Source organism: Primulina tabacum, chromosome 10 (genome assembly GCF_025594145.1).
Source record: "Primulina tabacum isolate GXHZ01 chromosome 10, ASM2559414v2, whole genome shotgun sequence".
Taxonomy (NCBI): domain Eukaryota; kingdom Viridiplantae; phylum Streptophyta; class Magnoliopsida; order Lamiales; family Gesneriaceae; genus Primulina; species Primulina tabacum.
The window spans coordinates 8,881,336-8,900,646 of NC_134559.1; the positions used below are offsets into that span (position 1 = coordinate 8,881,336).

A 19,311-nucleotide genomic window follows, 5' to 3' on the forward strand; every position below is an offset into this window, starting at 1 on the left:
CAAATAATTTTTCTGATGCCTCTTGCTGCTGGCAAATCTGTGCAAGAAAGCTGTAGCAAAATCCTCAAAAGACTGTATGGAGTTGGGCTGCAGGATATTAAACCATTGCTGGGCTGACCTCACCAACGTGCCCAGGAACACCCTACACCTGACCCCATCTGAATATTGATGCAACATAGCCGCATTCTCAAATCTCCCCAAGTGTTCTTCGGGGTCTGTATGTCCGTCATATTCTCCAACGTTCGATTGTCGGAAATTTGGGGGAAGCCCTTCTTCCAAGATGGATAGTGAAAAAGGGCTTCTTTTCTTGGGTACCGGCTCCCTGCTTCCTACCTGCTCTCTCAACCTCTGTATCTCCTTCCACATCTCCCCCATCTCACTAATCTCCCCACTTTGGTGGGGCTGTGTTTCTTCAACCCTGCTCTGGTGGCCCTCAGCATTTTCCTCTTGCTCCTGGCGAGTGACCTGCTCTTCAGCAAACATAGATTCTTGGTTCCTCTTCATAGTCTCATCTACTGTCCGAGTGATAAAGTGACCCAACTGCTCCAGGGTCAAATTCCCCACATTTTCATTAGGACGGGGTTGCTCGACCCTGCTCTCTTGACGAGGTTGTTCTGTTCTCGCCTCCTGATGGGGTTGTTCCTGCCTTGCCTCAGCATGAGACTGTTCGGGTCCCCTCTGAAGACGCGATGATGCTGAGGTAGCTCTTCTACTCCCTCTCTTCCCTACCATATCTACGTCTCAACTCAAATTTTCCCACAGACGGCGCCAAGTGATACTCACGGGAAATTTAGGGTCCGATTCCGGCAAGTGTCACTAGTCCAGACGCAGGTTTTGAAATTACCCTGAGCTTGAAATCACAAATAAGATCGTTAGGAGGGGGCCAGGAGGGTATCCTGGCGTAGCCCCTCCGACGCTCAAGTCAGTGACTGAGGATATATGGGGGGAGCATTTAAGGGTGCTGCTGAAAACAATATAGTGAATTCATAATCATACGCTCAAACCTGGTATTTATAGGAGAATACCTGGGCTTGTTATGGGCCATTCACCTGCGGGCCTTAGATATGGGCCGGGAGTTTGGGCTGGATCTTGATGGGTTCATCCCTGGGGTATCAAAGTCTTTACTATTGAAGCCGAATTCATCTTTTAAGTTTACCTATTTTGGATTTTAATATTAATAGTCAAAATTGGATCTAGTTCCTCATATAGCTTAGGTTATTGTTGGCTTTTACTACTTTATCATAGGTATGAAATTTAATGCTCATATGAAAAAAAAATCTATTAAAAATTTATTGCCATTTTTCAGGAAACAAAAAATCCTCATGGTTCCACAATGACCACGTGTCACGCCCCGAGATCGGAGCGTATGACACCAGCATTTTTTTAATAATTTTCATTGAAAACAATAGAGTTAGTATAAAATCAATTAACCAAAATCAGTCTATTACGTAAAAGAACATTGTCTTTACATATGCATAATCCTAAAAAAATGCGGAAGTTGTTCTTACATTGAACGTATAGAACGCGGAAGTGAATTACAATTAAATTTAGTAGAGTTGTCTTTGTGGGTTTATAACTTCTTGGACACTCTCTCCTCGAATAGCTAGCTTTTGAGGGTGAATTTTACCCAATGATTGTAACAAAAAATCTATAAATTAGGTTATATATTTTTGAGGCAATGTTGTGTTTAGTATCTTGCTAAATTAACTTGAAATTGTACATATATGTCATAGATGACGCGGATATCTTGCTATATTAACTTGAAATTGTATATGGCACAGATGATGCGGATATTGCGAAGTTGAGACAGTTTTAGGTGTAATATTACATTTATTGGTTGAAAAATGAGGAGCAATAACTAAGGAATATTGAGTTTAAATTACGTAGGTTAAATACATAATAAAATTACAATGAGGAGAAATAAGTGAAATATCTGTCTCAAGATTGTTAATGGACTAGGACATGGTATTTTGTTCTAGGGTTGCATGTTCTTTGATTTTTATTAACTTTGTTTGATTGTGGTCCATTTGTATCATTGTTGTTGTAAAATTGATTTCTGACGAACTTTGATGAACAGGGGAGCCATGGAAGTTGAATATACATTTTTTGTGGTCTTTCGTTTGATGTTTGTCTTAAGGGTTGTATATCGAACCGTACCGTATCGAAAATCTTATACCGTATATCGTACCGAAAATTACGGTATAAAAAAATTCATACCGATACCGTACCAAAAATAAAATCGGTATACCGAAAATTTCGATGCATATAACTAGCCTACCGATTATACCGAAATTTAGGGGTGTCAATTCGGGTGGGTCGGGTCGGATTGAGCAATAGTACTATTCAAAAATTGCTCAACCCGAACCCGACCCAACCCAAACCTGAACACGAATCAACCCGATCAACCCGATTTTGAATTTTTTTAAAGAAAATTAAATAAAACTAAAAAAAAATTAAATTTAAACACATAATAACAAAATCTCCCTCGTATATATGATTTAAATTTGAAAGTCTAATTGTAGAAAAATAAAGTATATTTACAAAATCAAATAAACAATTATTTAAAAAATAAAAAATGTTCAAAATAAATATTAAATTATGAAAATTTATGATATAAATATACAATAAATATTTTTTCAGACATACAATATATAAAAATGTAGGCAATATTTATAAATTATATTTTTTAAAAAAAAATTAAAATTTTCGGGCAAACCGAACATTTTTTTCGGGTAAGCTATCGGGTCCAACCCGATCTGACCCAAACCCGAAAATCCCAAACCCAAACCTGATTTTTTTCGGGTTGAACCGTGCCATGTTGGTGGGTCGTGTTTGATTTTGACACCCCTACCGAAATTGTACCGGTATCGATATATACCGTTTTATACCAAAAAAAACCTTACATTTTAAAATTTTTATAAATTTATTGTTTTAAAATATTATATATTTTTAAATTTTTGTATATTTTTTCGGTATTTCGGGATATACCGAAATTTTCAAATTGCATATTATTACCGTACCGAAAAATTCGTTATTGTTACCGTACCGTACTGAAAATTCGGTAAACTCGACATTTTTTGGTACGATAATCTCGATATACCGAAAATTCGATATTTTTTCCCATTCTTACTTTGTCTTCTCTTTTAGTATTTGGTTTCTTTCTTCTAGCAACGATAGTGTTTGTTTAGCATACATGGTTGCCAATTTTTGTTTTATTTAGTTAATTGAATTACTACAATGAACGAGAAAACGATTTTCATATCAATCAAATTATTTTCAAAAAAAATTAAGTATATGTGTTTATTTTCAAAGTTGGTTACATATAAGTGATGAATATGAATTGTTAAAATTTATGATGTCATCAACATTTTTCCTTGCTAGCTTAACTAATTTTGATTCAAATACTATTCCTTCTCATGTACAATGCATGTGTTTTATATAGTGTTCTAAAAAGCATTGACTAGGACTGCTTAGGCACCGCCAAGGCACGAGAGGTTGAGCGGTTGCCCACTGTTTCGATTTTTAAAATGCGATGTCTCTAGTTGTTGTTAAAAAATCAGCAGTCTAGACAAACGCCTAATGTAATATATAATTTTTTTTAAAAGATAGTTCGACATATTTTTCAATCAATTCGTATCGGATAAAGAAGAATAATATGCAATTGATTTTGAATTTGAATCCTATATAGAAGAATTATCGGATAAATATGAAGATGAATAAGAAGAATTAAATATTTAGGTAAAAAAAAAAAAGACATCCTAGGGAGCAACCTAAGTGTTTAGGCCGTGGGTGGTTGCCCACCTACAGCTTACCGTTTTTTAGAAAACTGGTTTTATATATATACATATAACAATAATCTTTGATAACGAACAAAATAATTTTCATATATAACAGTAATTAGAAAATTCAGTAGCAGTAATTTCAAAAATTATATTTGGCAAACATATTAAAATAATTATTTTTCTGATGCTAAACTGATATCAGTCTTCTACACGTTACTCCTGTGAAAAATCATACTTTTAAAATATAAATATATTGATTTTTACATAACATATGGATTTTAAAACAATATCCCACTTAGTAAATGTTACTAAATATCCTCGGAAGCGTTTGGAACGTGATAACACTTCAAAATGTTTAGTTTTTCGTAGCCCCAATAGTCGTGTAAGAGATCACTTGAAGTTTTTGTGTGCATCGTGCAAGGTGATTCTTAGTTCATTGTCACGTTAATCTCCCCTTATCCATTCAAATTAACAGTGTTCATCAATTCTTTAATAAATTAGAAATTTTGGCTTTTCATCTGCTTCCATGGTTGGGAGGTGATGAGTTGTCTTACAGAATCAATGGAACAAACACCGAAGTACTTTCACTCCTCGTATACATAAAAATGAAGTAAGAAGTCTTTATTTGCCTGTTTCTTGATTTTAATACAGTTTGCGAGGACTTTTCTCCCGAAAAATTCCTGGTCCATATGTTGAATACATCGCAGCTATCAGGAGGGGGAATTGCGAGAACACGAAGGATGCCACGGGGAAAAAAGCCAATACGGCCAATGGTATGAGAAACAACTTAGATTCGTGCCTCAATGTGATATATATAGCTGAACTGAAGGCGATCATCATTGATATAATAGAAGTGAAGAGGGTAAGCAAGCCAATACATAATCTCGTTGGTAAGACATACAAAAAATCTTGTTCTGCGTACCGGGAAGTAAGGATGGATAAGAACATGAGCAGGGATGTGGTGGATGAGAACAAAGAAACGGAGTCTGATAAGGCAAATGTAATGAACCAAGCGTTATTCACGAAAACTGGTATGCCATTGTTAACTCCACCCGGAACTGTAAAAGGTGCAGCAAAGACGACTGTAGCAATCAATGCAGCAGCAATGGTACACGATGTTGCGGTGTCTTTCATCCATTTCTCCCCTTGAGTTTTCAACTCTTGGTGCTTCTCGGTAAACAACATCTGAGGAGTTTTTCCTTCTTTGTTTGGCGATGTCCTACGGGACGGGGTGACAAATTTTTCCATTTCCTGTACCAAAGGTGATGAATTTGTGAGCACAAAAAGGCAGTCAGTGTGCAATTTAATATAAATAACCACGCATTTTATCAAGATAATCATTTGGTCTACTTGGATGCTTAAAAATTGTACCGTACCTTGAACCAATGTAGTTCACGTTGCATTTGCAAAGCTGCACCAGAAACGAGATTGAGCTTATGAGTAGGGGCTTGTTCCCCACACATATGCATATAGTTGTTATTGGAAGAGTCAATACAGTCGTAAAAAAAATGTTTTCCCTCCTTCATCTGATGGAGGAGATTGAAAACATTTTCTGAGCGTGCTCTTGCCGCGACATGAAATATAGTGACTTCCGTTTTCGTGTCTGTAGTATTTATAGCGGTCGGAAACATATCTAAGATCACCTCCACGACCTCGCGGATGTTGTTTTGTGCAGCCAAAGACAAGGCCCTTCCATATATAGTTGAAGCCTCACTAGAAGGCAAATTTTCTAGTGCCCTACATAGGCATTTGATGAGATCAAGTGCTTGTTGATGCATTACTTTCTTATCCTTGATCTTTTTCACAAAAGGAACTGTAATATATTGGCGAAAAGTTAGTTGCAAAATTCTTTGAAACAACGTATGCTTCATAATTTGAATAGTATATATTTGGTTTCAAAAAACATCAAATACAAGGATTTCACATGTATTTTATTTTATTTAACAGAGAAATATTTTTCCCCTGTAAAATATAGGCAAATCTTAGTCTAACATCTTTCCTTACTTTAAATAAAATTTTGGGGTTTATTGTTGTTTACTTTTTCGAAATTATGTTTTATTGCAATAATTGACATTTTTTTTCTCTATTTCTAACCATTTTTATAAGAGAAATTATATTTTTGGTCTTATAAATTGCATCCAATACTGGTCATGTTATCGGTCAGTTTACGGTTTAAGTTCAACGACTTACGTTTTTTGTAATTTAATCATTTTTTTACCGGAGTAATGATATGATATCGGATATCTCAACATTAATGTTCGATGCCATGTCAACAAATGTTTGTGTCATGTCATCATTTTCCAACGGTACATTATTACTCTTGTGAAAAAATTCAAAAATTGACATGGTCAACATTTCAACAAATATTTTTTAAAAAATAAATATTAAAAGTATGAAGCAAGCCAAGTTATTGTACCAACATCTCATTCTGACCAATTAAAGGAGCCAACCCTTAATCTTAAGAGAATTGCCGTTGTAGCACCAAAATCCCTATATTTATTTCTTAATGAAATCATGAGAATAAAACTGAAAAATTCAAATTCCTTTTTTTTCCTGTTCAATATTTAAATAAACATCAGCTATAATTAGAAGGTGAAAATTAAAAATTAACCCCGAAAAAAGTTTTATCGAGTGAAGGAAGTAAAACACATACTTTTATAAATAATGTCAGACCAGTGGAATTTCTTGGTTGCTCCATCATTGGAAAGTAAATTCTCAATGTCATTAGTTGTTGACGGCAAAGCAATACCTTGAAAATATAAGAGAGGAAAATTAATAAAATCATTTATCGAACTTCAAGGGGATAGATTTCACAATATTCTCTCTATTTGGGATAAATTAATTGTATATCATGCTTCAGAGGGAAAGACAAAGAAAAAAAATGTTAAATGAACCAATGTGATTCGAAAAATTGTAATTCGACAGGCAATTGTCAATGGTTGGTGGTTGCAGCATAATTTCTGTATAAGTAAATACACAACTGCATTCGGGGGAATTATATGCACAAGGAACATTACAAATCGTAGCAATTTCAAACATTCTTAAATTAGAGAGAGCATAGTGTTGTGAGGTTATCTTGTGGAGTAGGAAAAAATTATTTTCTCGGTTACACTCTGGGATAAAGATTGTGAGATATTGAGTGTGTTGTGGTAAACACTTGTAATATTTCTCCATGTTATAAAGATTTGTAGAAATTCTGTTGATGTAGCCTATATTGGGTGAATCACGTAAATATTTGTGTACTTGTTGATTATTTTAGTCTCAATTTTGGCATTATATTATCATAATGAGGGTAATCGCTTAGGTACAATATCCAACAATTGATATCAGAGCCTTGTTGTAAAATTTCTTAGAATTATGAGTATGCTCTGTGGTTACAGATTTGTCTAATATTCCACATCATAATAGAATTTTTAGATTTTTTTCTAAGGCTAGAAAAGCGATGACCGAAAAGGATGGATCGAGACCCGGAATCAATAAGTTCGACCGGGCAGATTTTTCACTCTATTGGTTACAGATTAGAGATTATCTGTATAGCAAGAAGTTGCATCACCTCTATCAAAAAAGAAATAGGGAAAGATGGAGGATGATGACTGAGAGCTCCTTGACCGACGGGTGTTAGGTGTAATACGATTGACTCTAATGAAGAACATGACACATAACGTGGCGGAGAGAAAAACCTTAGAAAGGATGATGTCCATTTTATTGGACATGTACAAGAAGCAATCAGAAAACAACAAAGTACATATCATTGAAAAAGTTATTCAACTTGAAAATGAGAGAAAATGCTTCGGTGGTTAAATACATCAAAGAGTTCAACACGATTGTTTCTTAGCTAAATCGGTTGAAATTAATTTTGATGATGAGATTCATACATTTATTCTTTTGGCATCTTTACCAAATGTTTGGGAACCAATGCGGCAGCGGTTAACTATTCTGTTGAAAAATGAAAACAACAATTCAATGATGTTAGATATCAAATTCTTGATGAAGAAGTTATCAAGATGGACTCGTGTGAAGGAAAATCACCGAGATCTGCTCTAAATCTCGAGAATAGATGAAAGGGTAGGAATGGTGAAAAAAATTCTAACCGATGACGCGGTAAATCCAAGTCCAAGAAATAGAAAATAAAAAAGCAACTTTGAAAAGAATTTGAAGTGATGGAATTGTGGTAAAACTGATCACTTAAAAAGAACTGTAAATCAATAAAGAATAATGCAAATACCGTTACTGAAGAGGTACATGATACTCTATTACTATCCATGGAAAACCCGATTGATTCTTTGGTTATGGAATCAAGAGCTTTGTTTCATGCCACTGATAATCGTGATGTATTCGCCAATTACATCATTAGAAACGAAAATGTTTTTCTGGCAAATGAGAAACCTTTGGAAATAGTTGGTATGAGTGATGTACAGATGAAGATGTCAAATGGATCTGTCTGAAAAATCAACAAAGTAAGGCACGTACAAAAATTGATATGCAATCTGATCTCAGTGGGACAGCTCGACGATGAAGACCATAATATGAACTTTGGGGATGGTTCCTAGAAAGTGAACAAAAGAGCCATGATTGTTGTTCGAGTAAAGAAAATTGGAATACTTTATATGACTTTCAGTTGCAGAGATACATTAGCAGCTGTGGATGCTGGAGCTAATTCAAATATATAGCATCGTTGGCTTGGGCATATGAATGATAAGAGAATGAAGATGTTTGTATCAAACGAGAAGCTACCGAAATTAAAGACCGTTGAACACAAGTATGTGAAATCTGTATATTTGGAAAGCAGAAAAATGAGAGTTTTTCAAAAGACTGTAGAATACCGAAAACAGCAAAGTTGGAGCTTGTTCATACTGATGTATGGGGACCATCTCCTGTGACATCGCTTGGAAGCTCAAGTTATTATGTCACATTTATCGACGATTCGAGTCAGCAAGTTTGGGTTTATTTGTTGAAAAATAAATATGATGTTTATGAAATCTTTAAAAAGATGGAAAGTCATGGTTGAGAATGAGACTAACTTGAAGGAGAAGTTCTTATGATCTGATAATGGTGGTGAATACGAAGATGATGATTTCAAGAAATATTATGCACAGAACGAGATCAAGATGTAGAAAATCATTCCTATTACACCTATACAGAATGGTGTAGCTGAAAGGATGAACACGACCTTGAATGAACATGCTAGGAGCATGAGCTTGCACTTCTGGATTACCGAAGTCATTCTGGGCTAATGCTGTTAACACTGCAGCATATATGATCAACAATGAACCTTCGGTACCGCTTGACTACAGGATACCCAAAGAGGTATGGATCGGAAAAGAAGTAAACCTTTTTTCTTCAAAGTGTTTGGATGTTTATCCTATGTTCATATTGATTCAGCTAACAGAACAAAATTTGATCGAAAATTAAATAAGTGTTCTCTATTGGTTATGGAGATAATGAGTTTGATTATCGTTTTTGGAATGAAAAAAATCAGAGGATCATTCGGAGCAGAGATGTACTATTTAATGAGCAAGTATTTCACAAAGACAAGTCAAGCATTGGAACTAGAGATGAATGTCCCTGAAGTCAAGAAGTCTGATGAAGTGTTATTGATAGATATTTTTGTGAATGAATCAACAAGCAGTAATCAAGAACATGAAGAAACAACTGCACAAGATGATGACCCATAAAATCCAGTGATTGAACTTAGGAGATCTTTTAGAACAATTACACCACCTGAGAGATACTCCTCTGCACTTCGCTATATTTTGCTTACAGATAAAGGTGAATCGGAGATCTATGAAAAGGCAATGCAAAATGATGATTCAACCGAGTGAGAGTTAGCCATAAAAGATGAGATAGATTCACTGTCATCCAACCAGACATGGGAATTGGCAGAACTTTCGCAAGGGAAAAAGACATTAAATAACAAGTGGGTGTACCGGTTAAAAGATGAACATGATGGTAGCAAGCGGTACAAGGAAAGACTTGTTGTAAAAGGTTTTCAACAATAAAAAAAGCACTGATTACACTGAGATTTTCTCTCAAGTATTTAAGTTAACCACTACTAGGACTATACTTGGATTAGTGGCAAAATAAGATTTACATCTAGAGAAGTTAGATGTAAAGAGAGCGTTTTTTCATGGTGACCTAGATGAAGAAATTTATATGAAGCAGTCAAAGGGCTTTGAAGTACGAGGAAAAGAGAAAATGGTGTGTAGACTTCAGAAGAGCTTGTACGGTCTCAAACAAGATCCACGACAGTGGTACAAGAAGTTTGATGGATTCATGAGTAATAATGGTTTCTTGAGGTGTCAGGCTGACCACTGTTGTTATATGAAGAAGCCTGATAGTTTTTATATCATTCTACTACTATAATAGATGATATGTTGATAGTAGGAACTTGTTTGGAGGAGATTGATAAACTCAAGAAAGTTATCAAAAGAATTTTCTATGAAGGATTTGGGTGTTGCAAAACAAATCCTTGGAATGAGGATATTTAGATATTGAATGAGGATATTGAGAGATCTAATGAATGAAATCTTGAAGTTATTTCAAGAAGCGTATGAGAAAAATGTGATTAGTAGATTTAATATGGACGAAGTTGAACATGTGAGTACTCCTTTAGCTAGTCGCTTTAAACCAATCAAAGCACAATCACCATCGACGGAGCAAGACATGCTTATATGAACAAGATTTCTTATGCTTCTGCTGCCGGAATCCTCATGTATGCAATGGTGTCACAAGACCAGACATAGCACATGCAGTGGGAACAATATAAAAAAACAACACTGGGAAGCAGTTAAATGAATTCTCAGGTACTTGAAAGGTATTACTAGTTTAGCTTGATGTTTCAGGAGGTCAAATTTGGGTTTACAAAGTTTTTTAGATGCCGACGTGGTGACCTGGATGGCAAAAAAAAGTGCCACTTATATGTGTTCACATTAGGTGGTACGATAGTAAGCTAAGTATCTAAGTTGCAAAAGTTAGTTGCGCTTTCGACCACTGAAGTTGAGTACGGTGTAGTTATAAAACCTAGCAAGGAGATGATATGATTGAGATCTTTTATAGAGAAACTGGGACAGAAGATTGAAAATAACATGTTACATTCTGATAGTCAGAGTGCTATTTACCAAAAAATCTTGTTTATAATGTTAAAACAAAGCATATACAAGTTCAGTGCCATTTCATTATATCAAGAGTGGAAGATGGAATCCTGATGCTTGAGAAGATTTCTGGAAGTAAAAATCCAGCCGTTGTGCTCACAAAGGTTGTGACCATTGACAAACTGAAGTTGTGGACTACAAGTATAAAAGGTGATATATGAGCTACTACATCGATGGTGTGAAGACATGATTGGAATCAAGTCTTCAAATGGAAGAAAATTTAAATGGACCAATGTGATTTGAAAATTTTTAATTCGACAACATTTATCAATGGTTGGTGGCTACAGCATAATCTCGGTGGAATTAAATGCACAACTACGTTATGAGGAATTATATGCACAAGAAGCTCGTTTCAGTTTAAGACATCCCAAATCAAAGCAATTTCTAAGCTTCTTAAATTAGAGAGAGTAAAGTGTTGTGAGATTCACTTGTGAGAGTCGGAGAAAATATTTTTTCGGTTATACTCTGGGGTAGGGTTTGTGAAATATTGAGAGTTAAGTTATAAACACTTGTAATATTTCTTCATGTTATAAAGATTTGCAATACTTCCGTAAACGTAACCTATATTGAGCGAACCACATAAATCTTTGTGTTCTTGTTGATTATTTTATTTCACAATCTTGGTATTATATTTATCATCATAATCGTCGTCGCTTCGGCAAAATACTCAACAAAAAATAGCTAATTTAGTCATCTAAATTTTTTTATGTATGTTTTTGTTATCTAATTGGTCAAAGTCGTGTCTTGCTATAGTAGATTTTTTCTTCTTTTGGTTTTTAGTCCTATCAACTAATCGCATTACTAACATGGTACAAAAATTGTTGAAGTGGCTCTGGATGCTCATATGACACCAAAAATTGTTCGATATTAAACTCAGTCCAAATATATATCATGACTAAAAAAAAACCAATATTACTATGTTAAAACTCGACATGATTGGTTAGATTACTCAACCGACTATTATCCTTGGATGAGATCATATGCACACATGCTGAAACCGGATTACCCAAAAGTTCTAAAAAGAAAGGAAAAAAACTTACAGGAGTAGATCCATCTTCTCCACCAACTGAAATTTGCTCCACTTTCGAACACAGAACCCGACCTAGCTAACTCGTACAATGCATCAGTACCAGACTGATTTTTCAATGCAGCCAGATTCCGGTACTTTTGCACCAAATACAGGGCCACATCTGCCATAAATTAATACACACACATTTAGATAATCTCAATTCTTGCCTATAAACCAACGACTCCTAAATATAAATACTCACCGATGTATTGAGAAACTATCACTCCCAATAACAGTGAAGCTCCCAACTGTCCAACAAACGGGTTTCTGTCGATATGTCTCTCCTCATCAGCACGTTTCTCGTGGATCCGAATCAAATGCACGAGCATCCCTTTATGGCAATAGGTCGCTGCTATATGAACTGGTAAATATTCCTGTTTATTTTGAATATATAGCAATGCGGCATTTTTATCCAGTAAAACGTCCACAATTTCCTTATTTCCGATCATTGCAGCCCGGTGTAAAGCAGTGTTCCCGTATGAGTTTTGTATCGCCAGAGCGTCGGGCGTCATTGAATTTAACAATTCTTTTACAAAGTAATTGGACTTTTTTCCTACTGCCACAGCTACCAGCAAAGCTGTTTCATCAATTTCGCTGATAATGTTCCTTCTTGCCTCTCTATCTTCTTCCAACAATGCCCTCGCTTTAGCCCAATCAGCTCTTGTTATGGCCCTACGCAAGGACAAGTACTTGGTGTAATCCTTACCTGCAAAATTTAACAAGCTAGTATTTGCACATACTTATTATGAATAAAAACAATATTTAATTTGTTGAATTTGTAATAAATTGTTGGGCATATATATATGCATAATTATGTATCGAATGGACTTACGTATGAAGCCTAATTGAAAGTGTTCAATGAACGTTTCGGGTTATTCGGACTTTAATATATTTTGATATCCAACATAGTAATTTCCTTTTTGCGAATTTTTTGTGTGTAATCTTGACTTTAATTATTTGTTTCTACACATCAGATAAGATATGATTGTGGTTGTAAAATGGGCATGATAAATACCCTTCTAGGAATTTTCAAAGGAAGATTAAGGAAAAATATTGTTTGTCACCCCGTGGAAACCAAAAAGAGCATAAACGCTATAAAAAAAACAAAGAGTATGTCTCTTGTGAGACGGTCTCACGAATTTTTATCTGTGAGACGGGTCAACCCTACCGATATTCACAATAAAAAGTAATACTCTTAGCATAAAAAGTAATACTTTTTCATGGATTACCCAAATAAGAGACCCGTCTCACAAAATACGATCCGTAAGACCGTCTCACACAAGTTTTTGCCAAAAATAAATGATCATCAATCATATCCAATCTTGTGTTTTAAAATTTTAAGCAAAAAATTCTTCCTTTTTTTTTTGCATTCGTATCCAAATTTTATTTTTAAAAATGAAACAGCAGTTGATTAAACTATATATATATATATACTTTTTAAATTAAGTTAATAAAAAATATGTTTTTATTTTTTTATAATCATTCTTTGTTTTGTTAAAAGCTGGATCATTAAATAAGGAAAAAAATTAGTATTAATCGATTGATGGTTATGTTTATTATAGTTTATTTGTGATGTTCGAGAAACTTAATTAATCCAAATTAAGTAAATGACGAGAAGCCAAATAATTAAATTTTTATTTAATAGTAACATTATTTGTTTGCTTAAACTATAGTAAGAATTAACAGGAAAAAAATGACGGGTTTTTGGCTTAAATTTTCAAAACACAAGGTTGTATATTATAACTTAATTTTCATATAAGATTTTATGTTGGTTTTCACAGGTGATGAATGATATTTCCCGGAAGATTTCAATTGTCAACCTTTCCACCCAAACCGGAATATATGCAGTAGTTTGGAAACCACACATCAGGTAAAGATGCAAATAGACTCAAGCAGACTAGAATACTTTGTGGGATACGAACTTAAAACCTAGACCGCAAACTTCACGCACTCGATCAACTCACCTACCCATAAAATGACAATCAATCTCTCTTGAAAAGAAAATACATCAAAGTAATGACTTACGAGCACCATTGTTTTGTCGGGGACCATTTCTATGTGTATAAGGTTCGAGTTCCACGATACCATCTTGATCTGCCACCGTATCATTTCGAACTCCTCCAGCTGCTGCTCCCTCTTCTCTTCCTTCATTCGAAGGATAGTCAAATATTTGGTTTTGAATCCGATTATGATTATAACTGATCTTATTGAAAATGTTTTCCAACTTCAGCCAAACGTCCCTCGAACTACCCACATTCGCCACCGCAGCAAGCGCATCATTCCCCAGCGAACCTAAAATCCATCCCTTGATAAGCATGTCGGTTCTTCTCCAAAGTTTGTGCTCCTGATGATCCGTTGACTCCCCGGTCCGCGATGGTGAGGGGATTTGACCGTCTATGAAACCCCACAATTCTTGGCCCTCTAACAGACAAAGCATCTGTTCTTTCCATATCTTGTAATCGTTAATGCTTCCCTCGGGATCATTTCTGTTAAGCAATGGCCTCACCGTTACAAAGTTCGCGAAATTAACAGTCGACGGCCATGGATAGTTTGCCATTGGAGATTGAACTGATGCAAAATTCTGCTTAGTTTAAATGCCAATTCAGTTTTGATTCACCCTTCGTTCGTCCCTCTATGCATTTTATAGATGTTTAGCTCCTCGCATGATTGTTTAATTTTTGTAATTCTATCAGTTGAAACTTTCGTAGTTGATGCGATCAAAACAAACAGCTCATCGTCTTTTTGCTAGCTCTATATTTTTTTTATTATTATATGACTATTGAACATTCATATCGCAAAAAATACTGCTTTTCCTAATACTTGTCATGCTTTGTTAATATATTAAATAAATTGCGGTAATGGTTTCGTATATCTGTATATAAAAGATAAAAATAAGTTGACCTTTGACCTTCAAACCATATTATATGACCCATAGGCAGTAAGTTAATACACAAATGGGGTCGGATACCCTTTTAATCTGAAACAAAAAAAATTAGACGTAAAAACAAAGAATTCTTGAACAGCGAACAACCAGTTCATCTAGGTCAAAACCAGGAAAAACATTTCTGAAACTACTTGTTACAAATAACGTCTCATTGTTGCAAAAGTTTTATAATGCACTTTTTAAATGAAACTTCCAATCATTTGTCCTTTGTCTACGTTGTAAAAAATTAAATATTGGTTTTGATGGAGAAATTAATATGATTTACATACATAAACACGTAGAATGTTAAGACATACGTTCTATGTTTTAAGTAATAATTAACCAATCATGAATTTATGTGTAATAATTTAATATTTTGCAGCTATAATTAATGTGATGAATTTTTTTTACATAATGGAAAGAAATTTAAATAATTTAAAACATAATAAATTTTTTATAATCTAATTTAAAAAATAATTACCAATTTCTTATCATTGAAACTAAGACAGGGGAGTGGTTACTTTAGGAAAAAGTAAAAGGTTGATCTATCAATCAATTTGTATATGAAAACACAATTTTAATTTAGAGTATGGTTTACCAAATCTATCAAAAATTTATCAACTTGAGGTTGGTGGATTTTTGTGGTGTAATTTATATTAAATTTTGTTTGAGTGATGTTGAAACTAATGTGGGTGAGTGTTAATATACCCTGATTCCAAATTTAATTTTTTAAAAACATTTCATATGGGCACCAGGGTCTGACCAGGGCGCATGGGGTCGTGGGGTTCCCACCTCATTTTTTTTTTTTCATTCTTTTTGTTTAATAAATTTTAATATTTTATTTTAATAAATTAATTAAAATTCAAGTTGCAAATTGTTTTCAGCATTCTCCAAACAACTATTTTAAATAAATCAATTTTAATAAAACTGAAATAAAAAAAAACTAAAATTTCCAAATGTTAGTTAACAGCTATGTTAATAAAAAAACTAAAATTTTATTTATAAATACATATTTCATTTTACAAATTATTTCATTCATCCAAACATATTATTTTAAATAATAAATCACTCTTAAAATCCCCTCTCTACTATCTTCATTATGTCAATTTCATTTTTAATATTTATTGAATCATATTTTTATCCAAAATTGATGAAAATGACAGAGGATTTTTGAATTTTATCCTTGTGATTATTTTTCTGTTAGGATCGGCGGGAGAAAAGCATCGAGATACAATAGCTCGGTTTTTTGAAATATTGAATACTGATAATTAAATTGAGTTTGGTTTTCAATCAAGAGAAAAATACTCAAAATAATCCATCGTGAAAATCGTTTAAACATTTTGAAAAACATGCAAGTTGAATGTGTAAAAATGTTTTCGTTGAACCGTTTTAAAAACGTTTTGGTTGAACTATTTTATCAAACACTTGGCATGCAATATTTTGATATTTGAAGAACACGTAAAATGCTTCAACAATGCATCTTAAAAAAATAACAATAAGTAAATGCAATAAAATAAATATGCACAAATTGATTTATGGATGTCAGAAGAATAAAAACTGCTATGTCACCCCTTTTTCCATCTAGGAAGGTATCTAGGAAAATTTGATTTATACAACTCTTGTACAAACCTATTTTAACTTAAGACTTATCTCTTGCCTAATGAAAATTCCTAAGTCGTAACTTCACAATCCACATAATTTTTAATGTCTCTTATGTAAGACTACAAACACAATCTTTAATATCTTTGTGTGAAGATTCACACATATAAACTTTGAAGCTAAACTCTCATGTATGTGTGTAAGTGATTGTGTGTGATGATTTAATCCTTTAAAGTGTATGTACATCTCAAATGTATCTTCACGATTGGGTTTGCTATCATTCTAGCTGATTTCTTCATGTAGGCTACCCATGTTTTGAATATTATTTCAAAGCTTGTATTTGATATTCAAATTGTTGTATTTATAGCTTCAAAAATGACATGAACGTTTGAAATAAGAATATCACAATCGAGAAAGTTTATATATTGTTTCTAATATTGAAATGATCATATTCGCGTTGCCGGCTATTTGCTAAATTTGACAGCTGATGAATTTGTGTTTTGGATCTGTCTGCTGAATTGATCTACTGATTTTTGTTGTGCTCAATATATATGCTGAATCTACAATGCTGAATTATACGCTGCTGAATCTGCAGTGTAGAATTTTGCGCTGCTGATTTATGATCAATTCGCTGAATTCGGCCTTGCTAATTTCTTCTTGTGCAGAACTAGAAACTTCATTACGATTTATCACCATATTAAACTCTGATTCAAACTTTGACTTATGTAAATGATTTGTAGATTATCCTCTTAGCTTCGTAAAACATGTTAGATCGTTTCATTTAGATAACAGAACTGAGAGCTATAGCCAAAATATCATAACTGCTTGTGTCAAGTTGATTGCTCTTTTCAATACATTCATTTTGATATTTCAATATGATTTAAGCCCAATTGATGTGGAGTAAAAATAATTTTGTTTCTAATAATTTTTTTTGGTTGCTGGTCATTTGAATCATCGAGATGAGATATCATTAAAACATTTCTAATCGCCAGATTTTTAGCTTTGTTGTTTTCAGATTTCAGCATCTAAAGCTTCCAACTTGAACAAACAACTATATATTTGAGTAAATATGTTAGAAAAAAATTAATGAATTTTGTTATCATCAAAATCAAAATTTTTCAAACCCAACATTTTCTTATGTTGTACTCTTTCATTTCAAATTTATAATATAATTTCAATTTTAAATAAATTATATTCGTAAAATAAGATGAAATAATTTTAATTAAAAAATTTAAAAATCATATTATTATTTATTTTAATTAATAATTATTTAAAGAGTGTAAATAAAATTGAAATGTATTTATTTAATATAAAATAAGAATAAAGATGGATGAGTGAACAGTGAGACCCACAAATAATAAATTTAATTTTAAATGAATATTGGTTAATATAATTTGTATATAACATGTGGATATCACATTTTTTGAGGTGGTGCTAGGTGTTATAACACCCACCAATATAGATGATCGATTCTATCCTAATCGGGAGATCCCTGTTGTTAAATAATTGACACAAGTCAAGAAATTTTATTTTATTGTCAATTTTAGTTTGGTTAAACAACTATGATTAACTAATTCCCGCCTTTGCTAATTCCCACCACTGTAAATTTTTTCCTCGAAATATTTTTCCTTAAAATATATCACTGGTTAATATAAATTAGAAAGGTAAGTAATCAATATTCAATACATTCCGTATAGGGAACATGTGATTTATTTTTTTCGAAGAAAAACAATTAAAAGGAGGATTTTGTCGGATAAATATTAAATAAAATCATAAAATTAAAATTAGCAAGGAAGAAAAAAATAATGAATTTAAAGATAATTAAATAATCAAAATGAGTGTACTAAAAGAAGAAAACACTATTACCAAATTCTGATTCAAGAAGGTTCAACTATTCAATTGTATCATTGTTTATCAGCTAACATAGTATTTATTCATGCAGTTATAAGAAATTAACCTTAAAACTATAGGGATAACCGTTAAAATTCTTGTGTTTTCCTAATTTAATTGGCCAAACCCAGCATATATCCAGTCAAAACTTATCAATAATCAACTAGGTATGACAACGTTCATTATTAATTAAAGATAGCATTTTCGTTTCGTGTAAACAGTAATCCTAAAATCAAACAATCGAAATAGCTTGCAATTGATAAATTCAGTTTCGTTGATTTATTTAGATTAAATATGCTATGATAGTACAACACACCTAATCTATCGCTACTCATGTACTAATCGTTCATTAATATTACATATCATTGAATTCGTGAATAGCAGTAAAAAATTATATATCTAATTAAATTGTCAGATTAATCAATATACAACTTTCATAAAAATAAATCATAAACCAACAAATACTTGAACAAAACAGTAATATTAAATTAAAGTGCAATAACATCACGGTGATAAAATAAAATAATATAAATATTCATTGAATCAGAAATAAAAACGTAGTCCTCGAGTTCTTGAGAGGAGATGAAAATTCCCGGGCCTTCTTGTTTCTCACGTTGAATAGAGAAGATGAAGAAGCGATAAGTCTAAAGATAAAAAAAAAAATTAGGATAAAACCTAGTAATACTAGGAAGAGAGTAGGTTTATCAATAAGGAAACTAGAGTTTTTATAAAATAAAATTCTATCAAATATTTCCTTATCTCAATAACAAATTCCCCTCTCCAAAAGTATTCAATGAGTTAAATACCACAATTAAAACTCTTAAAATATGGCATTATTGTAATAATTTTTGAGCTCTATATGCAGTCACAAAACAGCTGCAAAGTTGTCATTAGGCG

General features: G+C 33.0%; 1 protein-coding gene across 2 annotated transcripts; it reads right to left on the bottom strand.

The window, feature by feature from the left end:
* Nucleotides 1-4,197: 4,197 nt before the first annotated feature.
* Nucleotides 4,198-14,760, bottom strand: LOC142506209 (uncharacterized). Of its 2 annotated transcripts, XM_075619392.1 has the most exons (6): nt 14,028-14,760; nt 12,205-12,708; nt 11,974-12,123; nt 6,436-6,531; nt 5,159-5,595; nt 4,199-5,033 (listed from the first exon to the last, which is right to left on the bottom strand). In XM_075619392.1, exons 1-6 carry the CDS (start codon nt 14,557-14,559, stop codon nt 4,425-4,427), a joined length of 2,328 nt encoding a protein of 775 aa, XP_075475507.1. In that variant the 5' UTR covers nt 14,560-14,760; the 3' UTR covers nt 4,199-4,424. The 2 variants fall into 2 exon arrangements, with proteins under 2 accessions (XP_075475508.1, XP_075475507.1); XM_075619393.1 differs by lacking the exon at nt 6,436-6,531 and having other exon boundaries at nt 4,198-5,033.
* Nucleotides 14,761-19,311: the final 4,551 nt, after the last annotated feature.

Bases quoted from the DNA above. Each gene is read 5' to 3' on its own strand.
- LOC142506209 (XM_075619392.1), bottom strand. From the start codon at position 14,559: ATGGCAAACTATCCATGGCCGTCGACTGTTAATTTCGCGAACTTTGTA. The intron at 12,124-12,204 runs GTGAGTATTTAT...AATTTATGGCAG, and splicing joins GATAGTTTCTCAATACATCG to ATGTGGCCCTGTATTTGGTG. The intron at 5,034-5,158 runs GTACGGTACAAT...CCTTTGGTACAG, and splicing joins GTGAACTACATTGGTTCAAG to GAAATGGAAAAATTTGTCAC.